At 41.4% G+C, this 26,031-nt stretch overlaps 2 protein-coding genes across 2 annotated transcripts; one reads left to right on the top strand and one right to left on the bottom strand.

The window, feature by feature from the left end:
* Positions 1-400: 400 nt before the first annotated feature.
* irf2bp1 (interferon regulatory factor 2 binding protein 1) lies at positions 401-5,491 on the bottom strand. Its single transcript, XM_004569599.6, has 3 exons — positions 4,473-5,491; positions 3,881-4,269; positions 401-3,643 (listed from the first exon to the last, which is right to left on the bottom strand). Exons 1-2 carry the CDS (start codon positions 5,489-5,491, stop codon positions 3,921-3,923), a joined length of 1,368 nt encoding a protein of 455 aa, XP_004569656.1. The 3' UTR covers positions 401-3,643; positions 3,881-3,920.
* Positions 5,492-5,938: 447 nt separating this feature from the next.
* On the top strand, positions 5,939-9,250 carry polr1g (RNA polymerase I subunit G). The gene is made up of 3 exons (XM_004569598.6): positions 5,939-6,080; positions 6,340-6,481; positions 7,643-9,250. The coding sequence occupies exons 1-3, from the start codon at positions 5,999-6,001 to the stop codon at positions 8,454-8,456; spliced, it is 1,038 nt and encodes a 345-aa protein (XP_004569655.3). The 5' UTR covers positions 5,939-5,998; the 3' UTR covers positions 8,457-9,250.
* The last annotated feature ends 16,781 nt before the right edge of the window (positions 9,251-26,031 follow it).

The raw sequence follows: 26,031 nt of genomic DNA, 5'->3' as shown, positions 1-26,031 counted from the left end.
CAACAGATAAAAGGCAAAACACACCATATGATGGACATTAGACACTAGTGAAACCAGTTTTGGCAGTCCCAAACTAAGCTGGCTTGGGAATGCCCCAATGTCCACTCTGGAAAAGCTGTAAGCAGTGGTTGGAAAGCAGAAGATCTGGGCATCACTGCTCAGAGATCTACTCCAGCGTGCTGGGCCCAGATAATTAGAATAAGGATGCATGGTTGCACAAGCAATAAATATATGAAAATTCCTTGACTTGTAGCAATTTCAGACAGCTAGCACTTAAGTCTTTCGATTCTAACAGAAGGATGGTGAGCAGTTCCATTATATGAAGTTTTACCCAGAAATAATTCAATAAACAGGTAAAGATACTCAGTAAAACTTGTAAATAAACAACAAAGAGAAGGACAAGTTTCCATCCCATTTATTCCTGGTTTTATGTTGTACAGGAAGCTGCAATAAAACTGACAGATCTACAAAAAAAAGTCACATAAATGAAAAACAACGTAGTGGGAGGATTCAAATAAAACACGAAGGGCCTGTCAACTTTACGAAGGCTTCAGATAAAAGCAAAAGCGGTCAGATGGTGATCGAAGGGAAGCAGATTCAGGTTAATCATTGACAAGACAATAAAAGAAGCCATTGCACTCCTAACTTCCCCTGAGGTTCCCAGACACAAAAACAGATGGTAAACATTTTTAAAAGGCACTTAACAAGGGATTGCATGACGTATCAGTGCATATTATACTATTACATTTCTTCAAAGATAGTTTCTCTACAACAGGCCTGATCTGTGGGATCTTTTTGTAAAGCGGACCTATTATGCTTTTTTCCCTCCTGAATTTCTGTCAAATATATACTGAGGTGGATGCATATAAGAAACATGGCTAAAATTTCAAAACACGAGGTTAGTGTATGTACATGTAATCCTGGTCACTTTATAATTCAGGCTCTAAACACTCAGTTTCTGACACTTCTTCTGTTTGCGATAGGCAGCCAATCAGAAGAAAGATGACTTAAAGGGAGAACGGCCATAAAATGGCTCATTTCAGACAGAAAGAATTGGAGGGCTGCATCAAGGCCCAGTCTGAGAAAAAATGTGAATTATTTTGAACTATGAATCATGCAAAGCAACTCTAGCAAAGTAAAACATAAAAATACTGAACTAGAAATTAGCATAATAGGTCCCCTTTAAAATATATAAGTGCTATGTAAGGATCTGCTGCAGACTATAGATTGTACATATCCTATAAGTACAGTAGAACACATTGGCCTGTTAACTGTAACGGCCTAATGAAGAGAACCAGCTGGTTGAAAAATAATGAAATATATGTCTTCCATAAAACATTTACAATTATAAACATCATTTTGGGCATAAAATTACCTTTGGTTTGTCTGTGCTTCTGTACTGTCAAGTACTCGCTGCACATAAAGAGAATCCACCAAAAAACAAACTCATTTTGATATATTATCATTACAATGTCTGGTTGTTCAATTTAGGAACATGAAATCCCTGCGCACTTTAATGTATTTATGAAATTCATTTTGAAATATGGCAAATGGGAAATAATATACAATGTTCAATAGTATGACTGGAAACCAGACCACACAGATTTATTAAACATCTCTTGATCAGAAACAAAGATTTCTGCTTTTCAGTGGATTCTCACTTAAAAAAAAAAGTTTAAGAAATGATGCGCAATTTTTTTTAATACCATATGTCAAACTCTTGCATGTACTATGTCTAAGGATTGCACGTGTGTACTATTACAGTTCTTTACAGTATATAACATTTAACATTCTAGTATAAAATATAATCATAGGCCTGTCAATAGATTTTTTTTTATATACATTCGGGGTAAAATGTAGGCTGGGCTGGATCTTGTATGAAAGCAACATTTAAATACAGTCAAACACTGAGTTTCTGCTGCTGGTTGACGCGCTGACAGGTTAACTGGTTGTGTCTACACAGCAAAATATTCTCCTTTCTCTGAGTTAAAGTCAGCTTCAATTTAAGCTGACAAAAAACCCCAAAACAAAAACAACAAATGCACAAGCGCACAGAAATGTCTCTACTGGCATTCTGTCCACATCTAACGCAGGTTTGTTTAGATGTTTTACTGGAGATTTAAAAGAAAAAAGAAAGAAAGAAAAATCTGTGCATCAGGACACAGACTCAGTCATGAAGCAATTAAAAAAAAAAAATCTGCTGAAGGTACATTACATCATCACTGTCAGTGTCATGTCAGTTATAAGCTGTAAATTTAACTTGTAGAAGCAGAAAATATTTCATTTGATGAAGCATTGGTAAATAATATGGCATTTTTTCCCAAGACAATTAACTCAACTTTTCAACAATAAAAAGAACAGCTGTGGCTGCTGTTTAGATATACTTTGACATACATGTAAATATATATATATATATATGTGTATATGTAGTATATATATTTGTGCTTTTTCCTGCACAAAGCTGAGTGTATGCTGACAACACTGGGAAGCGGCTATTGTCTAAGAGTTTGAGAACTCTAATCACTCATCTATCAGGTCTCCTAACAAATCATCACTGACACAAATTAAACTGATGTCAATTGCTTTGACTAAAGTATTTGTCTTTATCTCCAAGGTGCCAATCAGTACCACGTATTGTAGCTAAACCGTAACTAATTTATGCTCAAAGCGTCCTTTGGCATGTTTGCTGTGACACACTGGGTTATTGTATAAATGAGCCATCAATCGCTTGCAACGCATCATTTGTCAAGGAGCAGGGTTCACTAACCTTAACCAAGTAGTCTTTAGTGCCTAAACCTAACCAGTGAGTGGATCTGAGAGCATAAACCGAGGTAAAAAAAACCAAAAACAAAGAATAAAACACACAGCTATGAATGGGGTACAAATCAGGGTCTCTTGGCAGTCAAGCCAGTAAAATGTGCCATCATCACCTCTACATCCTCACTAGGCCTTTGCACTCCTGTTAAAAGTTGCTGTTACGCCTCAGCAGCCAATGTAGCGCAGCTATAGTGCCAAAGCACCAACACTAAAGGATATCTTGTGCTTAATGGGAAGATCCAGGAAGCACCTGACAAAGCTGCATTGTATGTGTTCAGATAGGAATGCTATAATCTATATCCATCTGCTAACGTGAAAGCGATGCTTGTTTCAAGTAACAGAACTAATTACCAACTCTTAAGCAGTAGCCGCTGTCCAGCTTGTGAGTCTTCCTGAATATGTGATTCCACCATCGCATGATTAGGGATATGTATACGCTGTATGTCTGGTTGTGGTGGTGATATTCCATTAGTATCTCTGCTGTTTTCTGGACTGAAAATTTAAAATGGCATTAAACTGTTTTACAGCATTGCTGCAAGTGAGCGCGCAATGCACAGAATGCATTGGGAAATTTAATTTCACAAGCTCACTATACAGTGGCAAAAATCAGCAGTTGCTCAGAGAAAAAACAAGTGATGTGTGCAGGCAGTCTTTGCTGCCATCATCAGATCTCTGATTAGGCCTAATAGTTTTGAATTCATTGCAATGTGACAAGCAGTTTAACTTGCTTAGTGGATGTTTTGAGATTTGTAGGTTGTTGCATTGCTTCTCTTCTGGGACTCTTAGCTGTTCGGGGGAGACGTCTGTTCTGATCTGGGATACGATTCTGGGACAGAAAACAAACACGTGAAAATATAGTTAATATCAGCTGCAAGCATATCGATCATACCATGGTTGGGATTATGGATATTACTATTAAAACACTTGTAGAATACAACAGGAGAGCATCTCTTGTTGTATTTTAACCCCATTTTGTGTCCCACTTTATATCAATAACAAAAACACCAAACATCAGTGCTTTTTATAAATTTTCTTCACAAAGGTCAGATGCCTGTAGACCTGCCTGTTGCTGTGCTGGGTCCATGCTGCCACTGAAACCACCATCACGTCTCTCTCTCTTTCTTGACAGTGACATCTCCACTCCCACTCCCTGCTCCGGCTCCAGCTGCTCCTGCTGCTGTTCCACTTCCAGGCCCTGATGAAGCTGCAGCTCCAGGACCAGTACTGGCTCCAGATGTAGGAGCTGATGCAGGAGCTGAAGCAGACCCTGCTCCGCTCGATCCTGAACTGGCAGCACCATTTCCCAAAATGGTGGTTATCTCCCCCTGCATGAAGGCCCATGGGGGACTGTTGGGAGAGGTATCCAATGGACAGCGCTCTCCGCTGGGGCAGTACACTTCCCCATCACCATGCCTACTCTGGATATACCCTCTTGTGCACGGGAAGCAGAACCTATATTTGGCGGAGGAAGAGTATTACAGTGGACATAATTATTTTGGACGCTAACAACTGCAGGATATATATTTATAACCAGTTTAACAAATACGTGCTTTTGTATGCAAGACATATTTAAATACCTAACCTGGCTAAAAGCTAAAAACAAACAATGTTATAGGATATTTATATAACAATAAATAAATGACAAACATACAAACCTGTGGCCTGGCACTGATGGACATTGAACAAAGTGGGTGTCTTCCAGTCTCTCATGACACAAGGTGCAGGACAGACTGTTTCCAGCCGAATGGCTGTTATTGGCAGATGCAGATGCCAGCTCAGAGGCACCACTGTGGGGTAACGCGGCAGCGGCGGTAGCTGCCTCCGCTGAGGTGCTGGATCCTAGGGGCTCTCCTCCTGACCTTGCAGTTAGGGGGCGTGACTGCCTGGCTGGAGATGATGCAGGTTTAGGACTAGTCTGGCTTACACCTCCAGCCATGGAGAACGATGAAGAAGCCAAGCTTGTACTCTTGCTGGTACTGCTGCCAGCCACAACTGTGTGGGTCTGCGTCTTGGGCTGGTTCTGGGAGGAACTCAGCTCTCGCTCCAGCTCTGGCGCGATAAAAGGGGTGATCCCCATGCTTATTCCCAGCTGTCTGCGGCTCATCTCTGCCAGCACAGGGGCAGGGAAAATCATAGGGCTGCTCATAGGGGCTGTCCGGGCCGTCAGACCCGCGGGCATCCCTGCAAGTATCCCAGGGGGAATACCGGGAATACCTGCAATACTCTGAGTCACTAGATTAGGAGGGATGGCTGCGCTAATCATGGATCTCCGGCTGCCACTGGGGCTCTGACGGTTAACTTCTTGAGGCGGCTGCCCGTCACGATGCAGCCCGTTTGGCGGTACACGAATAGTTGAAGCGGTAATTTCTCCTCTTCCTCCCCTCTCGAAACGGTCCCCGTGCGGCCTGCCTCCGTCTGCCGCCACCTCTCCCCGGGCTGATGTGCCGTGTTTATTGGGAGAGGGACCAGGTGACCTCACGTTACCGTCCTGCATGCCGTGAGTTCGCTTCAACTGGCGGGCGCTTGCGATCAGGAATTCAATCTGGTTGGCTCCCTCGTAGTTCACGCATCCACGGCAGACCACCTCGCTGAAGTCCCACACCACGGTCCATGGCATCTTTGGCAGGTCGCACAGGTAGCACCACTGGCGCCTGGAGGAGGAAGGGGACGACATGGCTGGCCGAGCTAACCTGAGCGTGTTCAGCGAACCTCCTAACGTGCTAGCACAGGTTAGCTGCGTTAACCTACTTAGCGTGGACAGGTGCACGCCCTCTTTGCTACTGACTTCGTCCCCTAACGGACCTCACACAGCTTTAAAATAATGTTACGCATTCTACATATATGAAATTAGCTCAAATACTTTGGTTGTTTGCAACTAATTTTGATATATTTGTTGTGTTTACCGACTTCGGCCTACTCTTCCCCGCTGTCAACGGCTTCCCAGACTGGCTCTGGAACGTTACGTAACCACGTGAGGTGAATTGTGGGTATTTGAGTTTGCTTACTCGCCGAAGTCAATAGAGGGCCTCGTCGTGGAACTACAGTGAGAACTGGCACGGAAGTGAAATACTTAAAGGTCACGGTTCAGTTTTTGTCAACACGTGTGCCTCCCACACAAGCCATGCGATTGGAGACAGAAACTTTTAATTTCAGAAATTTGATCGTATTTTAAAATAAAAAAATGCCGAAAGACATATCCTCATCGAGCGAAGATGAAGCGGACACCACTGGTGTGGAATCGGCGCCCAAACCGACAGAATCCGGTAAGTTAACACGCAGACGTTGCACGAAGTTGGTGTAATAATGGAGGTGATATGCTAGTAGTTACTTACGTTAGAGCAGATTCATTAAGGCTTAGAAGTAGCCAGAGGACGGCAAACGGTATAGCAGACTAGCGGTAACGATTGTGTTTACATTAAATATGTGGTTTAGATAAAGCAACAGAAGAAAGTTAATATCCACACTAAAACGTGTTCCAGTTTCTGTGCTTCTGACTCGATGGTTTTGTTTTTTAATCCACAGATAAGACTACAAGGTACCAGTGTCCTCCTGACTTTGTCTCTTTCTGCCATGAGCCTTGCAGCAGCACTCTCGCACAAAACCTCAAGAAGAACAAGAATGAGTTATGGCTCATTAAAGCTCCTGCCAGCTTTGATCCCAAATGGTGGGTACAGTCTGCCTTTACCTTTATCCCACACAGCAAACATTTTTTTTCTAACATAATAACAATTTTTTAGCCTTTTTTCTTTTTTGCAATGGTTCATTCATTCATTCATTTATTTGTTCATTTCCAGGCATTGATTTGTTTTAGTTTTTTTGTCCTTCCTCTCCACGCAATCATATAAACAGTTTAAACCACAAACAAGTTTCAGATGCAAATGCCACAGTAATAATACTTTCATAAAGAAGCCAAAAGCTGAAGATCTCTCTGATATCATCAGTAAACATTCACACAGACATCAGCCCTCGCATATCTCCGGTTACTGAAGTGAAATCTCCCAGATATCCTCTGAGGTTTTGGTTAAATTGAAACGATGGAGTCACTGCTCACCCCATCTCATTCTGGAATTCAGTTTAAGATTACAAATCTTATTTGTTTACAGCTCCCAGGTCTCTCTGAACCATTGGCAAACTTCTCTTATATGTCTGAATATCATGTCTTAAACAAAAAGTGTCAGAACCTTTAAAGATGCTCCTCTACGGTTGTAGAATCAGTTACCACTTGACATAAAAAAGAGCGATTAGTGTGTCTGCTTATTGTTGAACGCCTCTTAATTCTGTATCATATGTGTTCACTTTTTGTTTTGTTTGTTTTTTTACCGTAATAATTTGCCTGTGTGTGTGTAGTTGTAGATACTGTGTGCAGCACTTTGGTCAGTGAATGCTGAGATTAAATCTACTTAGGTAATTTCCAAAAGGAGTACACCTCTAGTCTCATTTTTGTTGCCGTGTTGCACAGTTTCCACAGTGGAACTTTGAGTTTAACTGCATTTAACAGCAACAACCTCTCCGTGGCATTTGTTAAAAACTAGTCATGCAGTCGTCAGGTCATTGAAATGACTGTAAAATCTGTTAGTATCTTTTTAAAATCTACAAATGGTAACTGACCCATTATGACAAGTATCGCTAAGGTGAGTAAAGGTGTTGGTTGCTGGTAATGAATTCAACATCCCATTGTGAGAATTATGTTGCTTTTGTACTAAAATTACATTAAATATCAAGTAACAAAGTAACAGCATGAGGGTGTAAGCAGAAACAGTATGTTTAAACTTTTTTTCAGAGTACTTTTAAGTGATGCATACTTACCTTTTCTCATTCCATCCAGCTTCAGTGGCATCAAGGTGCCCCTCTCTGGTCTCCAGACCCTGAAGGTTCCTACTGCTGCTCAAGCTGGAGCCAAGACTGGGAGCAGGCAGCAGATCTATAGCATCCTGGCATCCAACCACAGTACCTCAGAACTCCGCCTGCTCACCAGTGACAAGAAGCCGTCAAATGGCATGGTTGTTGGTCCTGCTTTTTCAGGCTTGCTTAATGTGTGCGAGACCTACGGAGACAGCAGCAACAATCAGGCCCCTCAGGTCATCCCCGCTGCTCCAGCCCCCTCCATACCGCCTGGACTCAAACAGCGATTCCAGCCTTTTGGCAGCAAGACCCCCACTCTTACCTGCGTGGCAGAGAATGAGTTGGATGGAGTTGCCTTTGGGCCCTCTTCCACAACTCTCCGACCTCTGGTAGTCAAGCGATTCATAGAAGAAGCAGGTCAAGAAGAAGAAGATGAGGAGGAGGAAGAGGAAGGGAGGAAAAAGAAGAAGAAAAAGAAGGAAAAACGGATAAAAAAAGAGCGACTAGAGGAAGTGGTGAATGTGAAAGAGGAACCTGTAGATGAATTTCGGGAAGAAGTAATGATGGAGCTCCCCTTCCAGGAGGGTGATTATTCTGTGGAGAAGAGGAAGAAGAAGAAGAAAAAGAAGGACAGAGAGCGAGAGGAGGTGGAGGAGGGACTGGAGCCCAGTGTCAAAGTCAAGGTGGAAGAGGTGCCTGTGAAATGTGAACCCATGGACACATTCTTTGGTGAAGAAGTGGAGGTCTCAGGAAAGAAGAAGAAAAAGAAAAAGAAACTCAGAAGTGATGGTGACTAGTCTGGTGTCATTTTGGAGTTTTTTAGTTTTGTTTGTTTCCTTTTGACCATGTGAGCACGTCAGAGACAGTTTACTGCTTAATTACTTCGCTATTGTTGTTGCCAAGACGTTGGCATGGTGTTGCTCAACAAAAGGGCACGTTGTGAATACAATGAGTAGTGAGGTGAATTATAAAGACGATTCACTCTAGCATCTTTAAGACAAATGTTCATTTCAGTTTGACCAGATGGAGACAGATTCACACACAATGTGTGCAGCTGGAGGCATCAGCGACTACAAAACTGATAAGAGTGCACATGATAATGGTGTCAGGAACCACAACAGATTTGAGCAATGCCACAGCATCTCATTAGATTTAGCATTTGTTTTAGTGTTTTTGTAAACAGTGTGAGTCCAGTTCTGGAGACCTTTTTTGTTTCATGAAAACAAATGTCATGAAGTCCAAAAGCGATTAAAGGAAATTAAAAATGAGAAAAACTTGGGGGTTTTTTTTGTCCTGCTGTTGGCAAACGCAAGTTACCAGTAACATTTTCCTCTTGTGCCTTTTCAGAGCAGTGACTTCATCTACAAGGAATGAAAGTTGGATTTGTGTGTGAACTCCACACTGTGGATTTGAAATTGTACAACAGTTTGACTGTACCCAGTTTACAGAGGTGTAGTTTTGTAATGATGTTCGTGATGTCAGGCAAAAAAATCCAAACCATCTGTTCTGTGAAATATGATTTTTATGAATGATCTTCCAGTTTTTTCAGATGGCCCAAAGACTAACATGAAATAAAATGGTTTAAGCCTTGTGTTCTTTTTTTTCTTCAAATTAGCAGATTTTTTATTCTCATGTAATAATATGGTTATAGAAAATGTGATTTCTCGACACATGAACTGCGGTTATTCAGGTAAATTTTCGTGCTCATAAGAAGTTGCGACAGGGAGAGGGCGCCACAGTCCAGCTAGTTGTCTGCGTGGAACGGCTGCCTGCAGCCTTTGAACAACCCCTGAGCTTCTAACCTACATGCTACTATTTCTTTTAACTAATTTAACACAGATCTGCTGTAGCCGTCTGAATGCACAAAGAGGCGATTCATAATTTTTGACATTTTCTGATGGCAGCGACTCTTCAGAGCTCTGTGACACTCAGGTGAAAAACCTCAGTCCATGCTCTGCATCCTCCCCTCCTCCTCCCTCTCCTCTGCCTGCTCTGCACCGGAGTATGGTCCTGTTTCTTAATGAGCTCAGGCACCTCTGGTGCTATCACACTCACCATCTGTAGTAACCCCCTGCACATGCTGCAAGCCTTATTGATCCAACCTCATGAGTGCATTAACATTTTTTAGCCTTTTCAAAAGGCCTGTCAAACTCGAAATGCTAAACACCATGCTAGAGGTGTAAAATGTAGCCTTAACACAACAAGGAACATTTTTTGCGTTCTTTCTACTGAGTGTATTTGACATGACTTGGCATCAAGTCATCTATTTTTATTTTTATTTTTTTGGTGTAGCAGGCAGTCATTAAAGCCGAGAGCCACAGATGTCAGATGCTGGCTAAAATGTTTTTCTGAGAGTCGCAGATAATGCCAGATTTCTGTGTATCCTCACAGGTATGTCGAATGTGTGTGCGAGCTCCTGCGCCTCAGACCTTTCAGGCTTGAGTGCCTGAGTGCATATGGCTGTGTTGCTGAGAGAGGGTGTGTGCAGCTGTCTGAGCTTAAGGTCAATGAAACGAAAAATAATTTTTACTGTGTTGGCTAAAATATACAAAATTCATTCGTGCTTTCTTGTATCTTGAGCACTTACCTTTTAAACTAAGAGAAAAAAACATTTGTTTCCATATATGATCTCCTATTGTTTATAGTATAAAATAAAAATGTGTAAAGACCAGACGCGATAAATTAAAAAAAGAAAAAGCACTGTCTTTCAGAAAATCCAAATATATACAAACCAATGGCAAGTGTTGATTGCTATCCCTGAGTCCAGCAGCCGGCTAAAATCCAAGCCAAGTCGATATTTCCCAAAATGCTTGTCTTTAAGAAATTTTGCCTCGGGATTGTAAGATGTCTGTTGTTATTTTTACACACTTGATTTGGAGCCCTGCTTCAAGTGACTATTAAAGGAACCTTGGCCTTAAGGTGTGCTCAGACTTGTGGTAAAGGCTATTTTAGACTTGTGATATTCGCATGATCTGTTGCAGTTTAACAGTTTTAACATTTCTGTGTTTGTTCAAGGCAGCCAGCATACTGCACCAAACGGGTGTTTTGTCTGACGTTTGTTAGCCGTTATTTAATTCCAGCTACGCATTTCAATTTGCCTCAATTCTTCTACTTACATCTAGTCAACTACGGGAACTGAGATCATTTGCTGTAGTTTTGAGACTAAATGTTTTCCTATCCTGTCTTGAGATACCATTTCAAATTCTCAATAGTTTTCGACTGATTTTGGCATATTTTTTCCCTATTACTCAAAATATTTTAAATAGGGGGCAGACCACTCTTTTATTACAGAGATGTGGTCTTGTAATCTGCTCAGAATCTGGTTTGGTAATATTTTGCTGAAAGAAACAAGAAGAAAACATTATCTGGGTGGGAACGCATGTTACACCAAAACCTGTTTATGGTGTTCAGCAGTAGTGATGGGTCGGTCGCGAACGAAATGGCTCTTAGAGCTAGAACATTTTATGTGGAGTGAATAAATAAAAGTATATTTACGGTGGCCCCTACAGACAAAGCACATACAAACTTCAAATCACGTACAAACTCTGAAGCACGTACAAACTCCAAAACACGTAAAAACACGTAAAAACTCAGAAGCACATAAAAACTCAAAACACGTACAAAAGACAACAGAAGTGCTCCAGGATGCTGGGCGCAGTGTTGAGCTTTTGTTACCTAGTGGCTACACAAGCCAGCAAGTACCAACGACCGGATTTGGTGTGTGGTAATAACAGGTAAATTAACTGTTTTTTAAAATTATTTGACTACATATGAATGCTTGTGTATAAATACACAAACAATACACATATGCTTTCATGCTTTCAATTGTGTAATTTAGGTGATCTAGGTAGCTCTGTTTTGGAAGTTCAGTTCATCCTAGAAATGTGTTTTGGAGTTTGTATTTGCTTTTTGGAGTTTGTACATGTTTTGTCTCTAGGGGCCACCGCATATATTTATATATAAACATATATAAATAAAACCACTTTTTTTTTTACATTAGTAATTCCTTTTGTGCATAATTTTATAATATTGTTAATAATAAATTAATTAAAGCAACAAAACAACCTGAAGAGCCGGTTCGGAGCCGAAAGAGCAGGTTCTCTAAAAAGAGCCGGAAATCCCATCACTATTCAGCAGTGATGTAGCTGTGCATGTGTACGAATCCACACTCACCATGTGCTGATAAAAAGTTTGATGATCTCTCTCCTCTGTAGACTTTACAGGTTGTTGCCAAAGATTTGAAATTTTGATTCGTCAGAGAATGTGATTTCACTCTCTTGAATTTCAAAATAAAATACCTCAGCTATAGTTTGTCATTTGAGGCCAGGTTTGCACACACACACACACACACACACACACACACACACACACACACACACACACACACACACACACACACACACACACACACACACACACAAAAATAAAACAAATAAAAAAATCCTCCTATTCTGTATCTATGCTCAGTCTTTTCAGTCAACCTCCAACTTATTTAGTAGCAACAAGCCCACAAGTTATTATTCACATTCTTCCCAAACCTTCCACCTATTTAGCCCCGTAGTTAAATTGTAATTACCAGCTTGATTGCACAAGCATATATGTGGTCACTTAGTAGGTTTTGTTTATGCGTTATTTAAGTGTTCAGTTATACATATGTGAGGCAAAGAAAAATATCCTGGCTTCAGCTGCTTTTGAATTGAAACATAAAACAGTGGTTGGTGATGACATCGGGGAGCATTAACGCATTAGCAAGCTTTATATTTCTACCCCCCTGTATGCTTTCATGAATCATTAAGGAAACAGCTAAAGGCGTGATCTCTGACCCTTTCTGACGTGCATCTTTTTAATACTGCTGAGGAACAGGTTTTTATAAACAGTCATCTCCCAGGAACTATGTAATAGCTTTTATGGTGCATGTGAAGCACTACACAGGCTGATTCAAGGAAGCTGGTTTCAAGGTAGAATACCATTTATGTATCTTGTTATGCTTTTTATAATGTTTTTTTCTGAATCTTTCATCCTGGTTGCGTCATAAGAAATCTGTGTGTGTGTCTGTGCACGTACCAGTGTGGTCAAGACAAAGCGTTATAGTCTCACCTCATTTCCATTATATGTAGAGTTCACTATCTGTGATATTTTATGTGAAATACACAGGCAGATGAAGTCTAAGAGTTGAAATCTCCATGATATTCACTCTTACAGTCATTACTGGCCTTCCCCGAGTGTTATGCTGCACACAGGAACTGTCACTGGGCATCATTTATACCATCTACACTACATTTGTTTCCAAGGAAGGAAAAAATAATTGGGTTCCTTTCAGAGAAACGGGTTCGTAGATTCATATTGATACACCTGCTGGGATGCGAGTAATGGTTTCTGCTTCCTTGACAACCTCACTTCTCTGAAAGAATACAGTTATATTCTGTGTCCTGCACGTCTGAATGCTTTCGCCAGTTTTAAGCAGTGAAAAGCAGCACAACATATTTGCTAATTGCTCACACAAATGAAGGATTAGAAAGGAGATTTTGACTACGGGTGTAGTTCCTCTGGACCTGAGTCATCCTTTTAAAACGTGCCCTGAATTAGATGACGAGTGTAGCAGGAGAGGTGGTGGGAGACATTTCAGCCAGATTATGTAAGGTGAATCATTGTGGCCCTGCACCAGACCTGCCCCAGCAGTGTGTAAACCAACAGGGAAACTTCTCTTTGTAAACTGGAAGCAAACACACCAAGACATGTTGTTGTTTTTGTTTGTTTGTTTGTTTTTACCCAGCTTTCATGCAGATAGATGAAAAAAGTTGGGGGTTTTTTACACTTTAAATGTATTCATGTGCATACATTTTCAGTCACATAGAAGTTAGAGGTAGATGAACCTACTATGTGGATCAGCAATATCTTACTTTATCTTATCTTAAAGGCACACTGTATAAAATCTCACCACTAGGTGTCAGTAGATCACACATTGCGGTCAACTGAATCCAGTTTTCTTCTCTCTACCAGTTCAAGTGCGCAATCCTATCTGTGGTGGCTGTTGCAGGACAAACAACTCTGGCCACAGTTCACCTGCAGTGTTTTAGGCTGCCAGTCCGCTGTTTACCACACTGTTTGTCCACGTCTGTTTGCTCTGGAGGAGCCTGCGAAACTTGGCGATGAGACTTCTGTCCAATAACAGTGATGCTGATGTTGAGTATATCCTGTTAGCCAGCAGTAGTGAAACTTTATTTAGTGAATAAACTCATCCAATGTGATGATATAATCAAGCTGTTAATCAGCATTATGTTAGCTTATAAGCAGCTGTTGCTGTTGTTTAGCCGGCTTGTTGTCAGCTGTGAGAGTTGCATTCTGCTGACAGTAAATAATTGTGACAAAATCTGGAATTAATAAGCTTGTTTATGCATACTTTGTTCTTTTCTGACTTTTTAAAAACACGATTTACAACCTGAAGAGGTGATAAAGCGATAGATCTTTCAGCCCAATTCTACTTTTTCTGCATAATCCATCATACAAAATGTAATCAAATGGAAAACTCTCTTTTTAAAACTTGTTTTATTAGTTTTAATCTTTTAACTTTATGCATCAAGCAAAGATTTAATTATATGCAACATTCTCTGACTGGAAGAAATTTGTTTAAGATTTAAACCTATTTTCTGCACATTCCAGCACATAAAATAAAATATTTTTTTGTGTTTACACTCAGTCTTTCAAATAGATGCAAGTAAAACACAGCAGAAAATAAATAAAAACAAAGACTAGCGGTCCTGTTGCTCTATTTTCACCTGTAAAGCAGGAGTGGGGTAGGCGGAGGTTTACCCTGGTGCAGGTGTGCCGTGGTCAGTTGAAGAATCCGCGAGTTTCTCTGTGAATTTCACATTATGTCATAGCGCACTCGGTGCTTGCTCGGAAGTTTAGGGTTTTTTTTCGCTGTAAAAAGAAGTTTTCTTCCCACGCACGATGGACGCTAATGTTTTTGTCACTTTTTATGGAATCAAACTCAAAGTAAGGTCAGTACTTCCACGCTTTAAACGCTGCACGCTCATACTCTCTCCCGCACTCAATATATGATCCATTGTTGATCTGCACACAGCTGTTGCCACTAACGGTGCACTTGCTTATGTCACTGTCATGAGACATTCTCGCAAAAAAATCACGGTTTTAGTAACGCAGCATTCCTACGGGAAAGTAACTAATTACCGTTTTTGCAACAGTAATCCCTTACTTTACTCGTTACTTGAAAAAAGTAATCGGATTACAGTAACGCGTTACAAGTAACACGTTACTGCCCATCTCTGATATTTAATGTATCTAAGTGCTTCTTTATACTTGTGTCAAATAGTTATCATGTACAGCTACACATCTGAGACAAAGATAAACATCCTGGGCTCTGTTGCTTCTGAGGTGAAACATAAAACTGTGGTTATGCATTCTGGGAATAATCTTGGGCAGCATTAACATATGAGCAAGGTTTATATTTCTATCCTCTTGTATGCCTTCATGACTCATTAAGGAAACTACTAAAGGCTTTATTTCTGACCCTTTATGGCCTGTAATCATTATACTGGATGCATCCTTCGGAGATAAAGAGTAGAACAACAACACAGAACTGCAGGTGAAGTGATGTTACTTCTCTCAGGGGAAGCTTTCGACTGAGTAGTTAACTGTTGATTAGAGGTCTGAAGCACATCTAAATGGTACGCAGCCATCAAGGCTAAAATTGGTTTAAATCTGGTTCAAATGTAAATGTTTAGCATGTGTAAAATAAGTACACAAATGCAAACATTTATGCATGTTTGTTTGTTTTTTTCCAGCATTTTTTAGTTATGAAATTGTTGCAGTTGTGATTAGTAAGCCACACAACCTCCACTGCAAGTCATAAATTGGTATTAATGGATGGCTTGTTTTACTCCGGTAACTTGACAGTCTGAACCAGGCATGTCCAAACCATTCTATATGGAGGGTCACGTGCAGCCCACTCTGATCTTAAGTGGGCTGAATGAGTGAAACCCCACTTTCTTTCAGTGTAACAATGTCTTAATATAAGATAAAGAACTACAATTTCAACAGCACATCTTAGTTTTTCTACATGATAAATGTGTAGAATTACAGAAAACATCTGGTAGCTCGCTGCCCAGTCTATCCCACATTTATAAAACATAACATTTTTGTTGATTGATGAAACTTTTTTCTGTTTTTAACCAAAATTTCTTTAGTAGAGAGTGAAAAACAGGAACTTTTCTGTCATTTGATTGTTTATCCACTGCTTAACTACTTTGGTGTAATGTCATTGTAATGTTAGGTTATAGCAGGAAAATCTATAAAACTCGTGAAAATACAGTTAAAAAATACAGTTTTCCAAAGCTATCCACTTGGCCGGATTGGAGTCTTTGCCAGGACAATTCTAGCGCCTGCACCTTATGTTTGACACCCTGAATCATAACCATTGCTATAATCTGCTTTGACTGCCTACAGTGGTAAGTAGTGTCGCCTCACAGCAAGAAGGGCCTTCTAGTAGCAGTTCTGTCACCTTGGCAGCCATCTATCTAAATAAATGGCTATAACAGTATTTTATGGGGTCAGTGGGACATAAAAACCAGTCAAATCCAAAATTTTGCCCCCCTAAAATGCTTGTACTTCTACTATGCATGGCCAGAGATTCACTGTTTTGTAATTGCAACATTATTATAGGCTCTGAGGTATTAACAGCACCTCTGCAGCCAATAAAAACCAAACAACAGTAACAAAAAAAAGTACACTCACCTACATCCTTACTATGATAACAAGTAGAGAGACAGCACTGCCGCTGGCTACACATCAGCACAACAACATGGCTGGACACATGTTTCTGCTGTCGACTGGTTCTTTGGGCGCAGAGCTGGGACAGCTATCCTGCCATCTTAGTGTTTCAGACTTTTACATTATTTCATTTATTTATTTAAAATTTTAGATTCTTTGCTATGTCTCTTCTTTATTTATCTGTGGTTTGATGATCTGGCCATCTGAGGTGTTTGCAGAGGTGAAGAGCAGTTGGCCTTTCTCTTTTCTTCAAAATTCAGACGTAACGACAACTTTTCACCCTTTACTCTTTCACCATGTCTCAACTTTGCTGACATGGCTTTTCAACAAACTTTTTTACTAAGTGGGATATGATTAAACAATGGTTCTCATTATTTAATAACTGTGAGGACAGTTAGATGTGCAGCTTCAACAGTATTTGCATTTTTTTCTGTTTTATTTTATTATTTTTTGAGATGTTAGGGACGTAAAAAGAGAAACTAAAAGAGGGGCGGGGTTCTTGATGTTCTTGTTGCGATGTCCATGGTGGGATTCAGCCTGTATCTTAGCAACCCTGCCTCAATGTGTTCACCTGCTTGAATGCACCACTGTCCCTGCTCAGCTTAGCAGCTGAGGGGTCAAGAGGTCAGAGCTCAGGCAGTGAGGCAGGTTCGACTTGTGCTGGAGTAGGACAGACTGACATTTCACCACCAAAACAAACAAACAAAAAAACTTTTTAAAAAAAAACCCAAAAGAAAAACACATGTAGTACTATGTGTGAACATCTGGTTATATGGTGCCATTTAGCTATGTGCGTGATGAGCACATCTGTGACATCTGCATTATTGTTCCACATACCTGCTTGTTAACTTTGTATCCTATATCCACTAGAGGGCAGATGACGGCCTAATTATCCCTGAAAACTGAAAGTCTTGCTTGTGAAGACAACATAAACGAATACTAATCATGTAATACAAACGGTTACGGGCCATAGGGATTCCTTTTCTGTGAACTGGACCGATCAATGGCCTTACCAGCACAAGACTCTGAGCGCATGGGAATATACAGTATTGAGTATTGATGAGGAGGAATATAACTTTGGAAAGTTCTTCTAGAAAAAAATAAGCACTCATGTCTCTGCTTTGAAGACGACAAACTCTGACACCTTCTGATCCTGACAGTCAGGAAGAACATTTGAAAAAAACCTCACCTCACTTCTGTGTCAGTGGAAGTGGAAGGTTACAGGGGTTAAACGTGAGCTGATGCAGTGAGGCGTCTTCAGTTCCAGTGAGTCACTGTAACCTCCATCTACAGACAGTAATCTTACACCTGCCTGTGCCTCTACTGTATTGCATTATACCATCTAAAGGTAATAGAATGATGCAATATATCGCTGTGTGCAATACTAATTGTGTGTTCCTGCTGTCTGAGCTCAGTACAGGTCCTGAGGTGTGTGTGTGTGTGTGTGTGTGAGTGTGTAGCTGGGTGTTAGGCTGCGGTGCTGTCTGCGATGGAGGAGGAGGAGGATGAATAATAAATGCAGTCTGAAGTTTGGATCCAACGTGTTCAGACTACTGAGCAGAGTAGAGGCCCTTCTACTGCCCAGCCGTGGCGATGCCAATGATAAGATTGTTGGGGGGGTTGGGTTGAGGTTTTTTTTTTTTCTTTTTTTGGGGGGGGGGGGGGGGGGGGGGGGGGGGGGGGGGTAATGAATTGGACGACCAATTCTCGCCTGCTCTCCCCTCCCTCTGCAGTGATCTCTCTCTCCCTCTCGCTCCCGCTCCTCTCATGCTTTCTTTTTCAACCAGCGCGCCTCGCTTGAGCCAGCCTGCGGCAATGTGAGCGTTGCCATGGTAACGAGGACCTGCCAAGGACCATGGCGATGGAGAGAGAGAGAGGGAGAGCGAGAAAGGAGGGGTGCAGCTCGTCAATGTCTTAGAGTCCCCCGTCCCTCCCCCACCCAAACATGCGCACACAAACACACACTCACGCACAAAGAGAGGCACACACACACTCTTCAGGCATGCTGCTGAAAGCACAAATATCACAAAGGAAATCTGTGGCAGGGAAACTGAAACACGGTTTTCAATTTTCATCTATCTATCTATCTATCTATCTATCTATCTATCTATCTATCTATCTATCTATCTATCTATCTATCTATCTATCTATCTATCTATCTATCATTCCTTTACATGACTTCACTGGTTTCATTTTCTTCCCATATTTTTTTAATTAAAAAATAAAGGATACAATCTACAGTAAGAGAATACTGAGTTGTTGTTTTTTTTAACTATCCACTTTTCTACTATTTCTGTTTTCTGCCGTTTGTGTGTGTGCTTACGTGCATGTGTGCGTGCAGCTCTGGCTCATTTCCAGCTCCAACCCTCTAATAAGCTCCTCTGCTGAAACTGAGAGGGTGACATGGATCAATAACTGGATATATGAAGCTCTTCTGCACAAACTGACATGGAAATGGCAATCCTTTTCTTGTACCTCTATTTTCTCACAGACAATGGTGGGAGTTGTTGTGCCGGTTGATTGTGTAGTGTGTACTGCGCGTTTGTGTGACACTGCGGTGCAGCTTTGAAAAGGCTGCGGCAGCCGTCGACAGACGACAGTCCTCACCGCACCAACAACTTGATTGCATACTAATGTTTTGGTATGACGCATCTCTCTTTCTCTTCCTCCCTCCTAATCAACTTCTCTCCCTGTTTTCCACTTCCAGGCAGCTCTCCCCCTCCTCATCTCAATTATTTTCATACGTCTCCCTCTTTCTTTCTTCCCTTCCTTCTTTCTTCCAACCCTCCTGCTCTTCACATTGTGTGGCAGTGATATGGCACTGAGCTGCTGCTGGTACAACCCACCCACCACCTCTGCAATGAAATATAGGAATTCAACCAGATGGGACATAAAGATATAAAGGCGCTGAACACAGCAGCAGTATGCATTTTACAGGCAGAACCTTTACCAGGGCTGGAGCTAACAATTATTTTCATAATTCATCAGTAGTTTACATTTCAGTTGAGTCTTTCAGCCATAACACAGTAAAGAGTCCCTATGCTGTGCTCCCACAACCCAGGGTGTCTTCTCTAACAGTTTCAGGTTTCAGCAATCTAACACGTTAATGTTGCAGATATTTACAGTGACGCAGTGTAAAACAGAGAGAGAGGCTGCAAATCTTCACATCAGGTCAGTGTTTGGCAGTCAGGAAAATTGACTGAACAATTAAAAGTGATGCTGATGGTGAAAGCATCGCTCGCTCTGAGCCGTTTAATCTTCTGTAGTTAAAGAAAGAGCGAAGACAGCAAAGGGAAGGGTTGTTAAGCCTTGTGAGAACTAAGAAGCTTGTTCCTCAGTATGAGGACATTGGCGATCATATTTTGGTGCTCAGTGAATGTTGAACGTTTGCTTTTCTGAGGGAGAGATTAGCTGTTATGGATTTTAGGATTTGAAGCTCCATTGCCTTTTCTTTCTTTCTCTTTCGCTGCTGTGAAAACCTTTAAAAGAACAAACTGAGATAAAAAAAAAAGACAACATGATGTTTTTGCGCAAACAATCTCTGCCTCTTCTAATGGGGGTAGTTTTCTTCTGACTTAATCATCTCAGACCTCTGACAGCAAAGTCAAATGTTAGACCAGTGAGCGCTCTGCAAGACAGCGTGATAGGCTGCACACAGAATCTGTTGCTAGGCTCACTGTGAACAAACCAGTCAAGTCTGACATATGTTTTCAAAGCAGCCCTCTTAGCAGCTTGCAGCAGTTGCCATGGAAACCCCAATGCCATTTCCCCCCATTGTTTGGACCGCTCGATATCCTGAAAGCTTTTTCAGAGTCCTGGTATATTAAAACCTGGAAGCCCAACAGTAAGGGTTGGTTTTGTTAGTATGCATGTGTGAATATTTGTAAAAAAAATTATGTGTGTAGTTTTGTGTAAATGCGGAAGTATTTGTGGTTGTGGCTGCCTGTAAGTGTGTGTGTGAGACTGTGAGCAGGGTCATCTTCAGTCAGAAGCACCGATAAAAGAAGACGTCCTCTGCTTGACCTTCACGGGACACGCAGACATGGACTGCTCTCTGTTAACAAAGCCGAGGTGTGCTCAGGTTGAGAATCACAGATATGAAATATTTTAAAAAGTTATTGTCAGAGGAGCGCTTTTATTCTCAAAATTTAATCATATTAAACTCTACCATGAAAATGTTTCCCTTATGATTCAGATTAGATTAGAGATGCATAAAACTCTGCTGATGCTTTATGCATTATAAGCTGCTCTGCCTTTACATTTGAGTGTGGTTAATGTCATCGTGGCGCTGAGCTTGAATAATTACTGAACTTTCTATTAATAAAACTATAATAAATACTCCCATTTGATGTTTCCATGTGAACAGCTTTTTAACGATAAAAAATGTTGCTTTGGGCAGTTTGTGCAAAGCAAATTCAATTATTTCTGTCGTGAATTGGTGACGCTCTTCTTCACAGACGTCGCTTTTCCAAACAGGCAGCTCCCAAAAGAAGATTTAATATAGAATCAAATATATTAAAAATAGAATTACCTTAAAGAAAAACTGCTGGAAAGTAATTTATATCAACAGTGCAAATCAATTACCGTGTCTAACTTCTTGAAGTAAACAATTATTGTCAGTATTGCGTCATGGGTAGCTCCTCATCAACCAGACAGAGACCAAAGGTTTTGTGACCTCATTCTTTCTGCTTTTTCCCAAAGACCAGGACTACAGGTGAGGTTTAGATACAGATCGACCGCTAAATGAATGGATTTGCCTTCAGGCTTTGGTCAGGAATCCAATACAGCAGCCTCACTATCGCTGACGCTGCAATAATATGACTGCAGATCTTTCTTGCTCTGACTAATTAACAAGACAAAACACATTAACTCTTTTTTAAGAGAAATTCTCTCCAGTCCCCTACCATTTTCCTACTGCTTATCTTGCAAACTTATCTTGCAAACAATCATCAACACACAACAGTGAATCCAGAAAAACAACAGAGATGTAGCAACAGCTTTCAACAAAGTGTATCTCAAATAACTGTATATATATATATATATATATATATATATATATATATATATATATATATATATATATATATATATATATATATATATAAAAACACCCAGCACGCCCATGCGGGCGGTTTATCCTTCAAGCTCGGGTCCTCTACCAGAGGCCTGGGAGCTTGAGGGTCCTGCGCAGTATCTTAGCTGTTCCCAGGACTGCGCTCTTCTGGACAGAGATCTCCGATGTTGTTCCCGGGATATGCTGGAGCCACTCGCCTAGCTTGGCAGTCACCGCACCTAGTGCTCCGATTACCACGGGGACCACCGTTACCTTCACCCTCCACATCCTCTCGAGCTCTTCTCTGAGCCCTTGGTATTTCTCCAGCTTCTCGTGTTCCTTCTTCCTGATATTGCTGTCATTCGGAACCGCTACATCGATCACTACGGCCGTCTTCTTCTGTTTGTCTACCACCACTATGTCCGGTTGGTTAGCCACCACCATTTTGTCCGTCTGTATCTGGAAGTCCCACAGGATCTTAGCTCGGTCATTCTCCACCACCCTTGGGGCATCTCCCATTTTGACCTCGGGACTTCCAGGTTATACTCGGCACAGATGTTCCTGTACACTATGCCGGCCACTTGGTTATGGCGTTCCATGTATGCCTTGCCTGCTAGCATCTTGCACCCTGCTGTTATGTGCTGGATTGTCTCTGGGGCATCTTTACACAGCCTGCACCTGGGGTCTTGCCTGGTGTGATAGACCCCAGCCTCTATGGATCTTGTGCTCAGAGCTTGTTCTTGTGCTGCCATGATTAGTGCCTCTGTGCTGTCTTTCAGTCCAGCTTTGTCCAGCCACTGGTAGGATTTCTGGATATCAGCCACCTCCTCTATCTGCCGGTGGTACATACCGTGCAGGGGCCTGTCCTTCCATGATGGTTCCTCGTCTCCCTCCTCTTTCTTGGGTTTCTGCTGCCTGAGGTATTCACTGAGCACTCGGTCAGTTGGGGCCATCTTCCCAATGTATTCTTGGATGTTCGTTGTCTCATCCTGGACTGTGGTGCTGACACTCACCAGTCCCCGGCCCCCCTCCTTCCGCTTAGCATACAGCCTCAGGGTGCTGGACTTGGGGTGAAACCCTCCATGCATGGTAAGGAGCTTTCTTGTCTTTATGTCAGTGGCTTCTATCTCCTCCTTTGGCCAGCCTATTACCCCAGCAGGGTACCTGATCATGGGCAGGGCGTACGTGTTGATGGCCCGGATCTTGTTCTTACCATTCAGCTGACTCCTCAGGACTTGCCTGACCCTCTGCAGGTACTTGGTGGTTGCAGCTTTTCTAGCGGCCTCTTCATGGTTCCCATTCGCCTGCGGGATCCCCAAGTACTTGTAACTGTCCTCTATGTCTGCAATGTTGCCTTCTGGTAGTTCAATCCCCTCAGTTCTGACTACCTTCCCTCTCTTTGTTACCATCCGACTACACTTCTCCAGTCCGAACGACATTCCAATGTCATTGCTGTATAGCCTGGTAGTGTGGATCAGTGAATCGATGTCTCGTTCACTCTTGGCATACAGCTTGATGTCATCCATGTACAGGAGGTGGCTGACAACTGCTCCGTTCTGTAGTCGGTATCCGTAGCCAGTCTTGTTAATGATCTCACTGAGGGGGTTCAGGCCTATGCAGAACAGCAGTGGGGACAGAGCATCTCCTTGGTAGATCCCGCACTTGATGGTGACTTGTGCTATGGGCTTGGAGTTGGCCTCTAGTGTTGTACGCCACATCCCCATTGAGTTCCTGATGAAGGCTCTTAGGGTCCCATTGATCTTGTACAATTCTAGGCATTCCAGTATCCAGCTGTGGGGTATTGAGTCATAGGCCTTCTTGTAATCAATCCAGGCAGTGCACAGGTTGGTCAGTCTGGTCTTGCAGTCTCGGCTGATTGTTCTGTCTACCAGTAGCTGGTGTTTTGCGCCTCTGGTATTCTTGCCAATTCCTTTCTGTGTCCCGCTCATGTATTGACCCATGTGCCTGTTCATCTTAGCCGATATGATGCCTGACAGGAGCTTCCATGTAGTACTGAGGCAGGTTATTGGTCGGTAGTTGGAGGGGACCGGTCCCTTCTTGGGGTCCTTGGGGATCAGGACCGTTCGGCCTTCAGTTAGCCATTCCGGGTGTCTCTCGTTAACTAGCAGCTGGTTCAGGGAGGTCGCTGTGGTCTGCCCTCAGATCCTCTAGCCACTGAGCATTGCCGTTATGGGTTGCATCCTTCTCCCATATGCTCTTCCAGTATTGCTCCGTCTCCAGCCTTGGTGGTGCTGTTCTCTTATTGTTCCCTTGCCACTGAGAGTACACCTTTGCTGGTTCTGTGGAGAACAGCTGGTTTATTCTCCTGCCTTCTATCTCTCTGGTGTACCTCCTCAAGCGGCTGGCCAATGCTGTGAGTCTTTACTTGGCAGTTTCCAAGGCCTCAGGTATGGACAGCTTGCTGTATTTCTTAGGCACCTTATTTGTCGCACCTTTCTGCAACTCCGTTAGTTGGCTAACCTCCCTCCGTGCTACTTTGATCTTGCCCTCTAGCCTCTAGCCACTTTGCAATCGTGCGAACTGTGTATAGAGAGCGACAGCACTGATCTGTGAGTGATGATAATTTGTGCACCAATTCCTCTGACATCGTCTTATTAATCGTTAGCTTACTATGCAAACATGACAAGTGAAATCTCCCGCAGCAAGCTTAAACATGTGAGAGGTTGATCGCGCAGAGAATCGCTGAGCTTATGTGAGTGCGTGTGTAAAAGCATTTCAGTTCTGCTGAGCCAAATAAGACAGGTCGGGGTGAAGAAGTGACAGCCAAAGAAAAGCTTACCACAAAACGGAGAAGTTATGACAAATCAGACTATAAGGCAAAAAGAAAGTGCAGCTTTATGGTTTCATGGACAAAAGAATTTCTGTGGCTGCAATATGATGAGCTAAATAACCAGGGCTGCACATAAGTGGTCCGCAGGTGCGCATTCGCTGTCAAAATAAAAAACACGCACAAGGGTTAGGGTTAAATTTAAAAACTGTACTTTTGAGTTAAAATATATATTTATAATTTTAATAAATGACAAATTAAAAATGCATGAACATTTTTTGTATCGAAAAAATATCGAACCGTGACACCAAAGTATCGAACCGAACCGAACCGAACCGTGAATTTTGTGTATCGTTGCACCCCTAATATATATATATATATATATATATATATATATATATATATATATATATATATATATATATATATACATATATATATATATATATCTCAGAAAGAAAATTTCACAAAATTAGAAATCCAATACTTGTAACAAGGACTTCATTCATGAGGCACATGCTCGTGACATTTTAAGATCCCCCTTTTTCCTTTTCACTACAAAACTACATACAGGACGTTTGCCACATTTCAAAATAAAACTCCCATGACAGGATTGAGTTTATTTTTCACAATACCAGAGTTATAAAAGTTTGGGATCTACGTTTTTAAACATTTTTCCGTTTGTATTCAGAATTAGCTTTAGTGGGAAAAATAAAAATAAAAAGTATATGCTTTTCCTAAAACATAATTTAAATTATTTTTTCAGTGATTTCATTTCACATGTAGTTGTAGAATTTATTATAGCTCAAAATAAAGTCTTTCTTCTGCACTCAGCCATTTCTATCTAATGCCAGTATCTATTGTCCTCTAACTGGCAGCTGTGTAAGAACTCTGTTGATCAAAGGTATCAGCGTGGGACCCATCCAATCCGTGTTGCTAAAAGTGATCTTACTTCTTGTTGTACAAGTGACTAATTTTCACTGGCATCCAATCCTCTCTCGTCCTACGCTGGTGGATCCAGAAATCAGTTTGCCACAGACTTAAATTTCACATTTGTATTAATAATTAAATTACTAATTGCGAGTGAGCAGCAGGTGTCAAGTATTGCAGAAACAAGTTTGGACAAAACCAATCAACATTTTTTCAGTTTGAGATTTCAATGTAAATTTTGGTTAAATATTTGTTAAACAAATCTCGACTGTGTTATTTAAGCTTCTGGTTATCAAATTATGGTCAAGGTTTGATTACATAGGTCTGCAAAAAAATAGTTTTTTTCAGCTGTGTGGGATATTTGATTGGTAAATTTGATGCTTTTTAGGGTGCTGAATCCAAATTGATCTCCATTTTCCTCCATCACATACAGTTGTTGTTGTTTTTTTGCAAAACATGAGGAGTTTATATTTAAAAAAGCACAACAGTGATGAAAACAAAAATATTTTATTACAATTATTTATGCATAATGTTTCTGAGATTCCTTACCTTTTGCGATGAACAAAATAAAGCTGTTGGGACATGATCATCTGAGCTCCTCACACCGCCAAACCCACCTCCCCCCTTCTCTTGAGTCTCACTCTTAGACATATTAAATTTATGTAAGAAATCATTATTGGATATGGTTCTTTGACTCAAGTATAGTTTACCAGATTTCAGTTTAAAAATGGAAATTGCAAGAAAACCTGATGAGATGGAGTTTTTAAAAATATTTTCCTGGTTTCAGTGAGTAAAAATCCCTAAGAAACAG

This window comes from Maylandia zebra, linkage group LG14, assembly GCF_041146795.1.
Source record: "Maylandia zebra isolate NMK-2024a linkage group LG14, Mzebra_GT3a, whole genome shotgun sequence".
NCBI lineage: Eukaryota > Metazoa > Chordata > Actinopteri > Cichliformes > Cichlidae > Maylandia > Maylandia zebra.
This window is presented reverse-complemented; position numbering and strand designations above follow the sequence as displayed.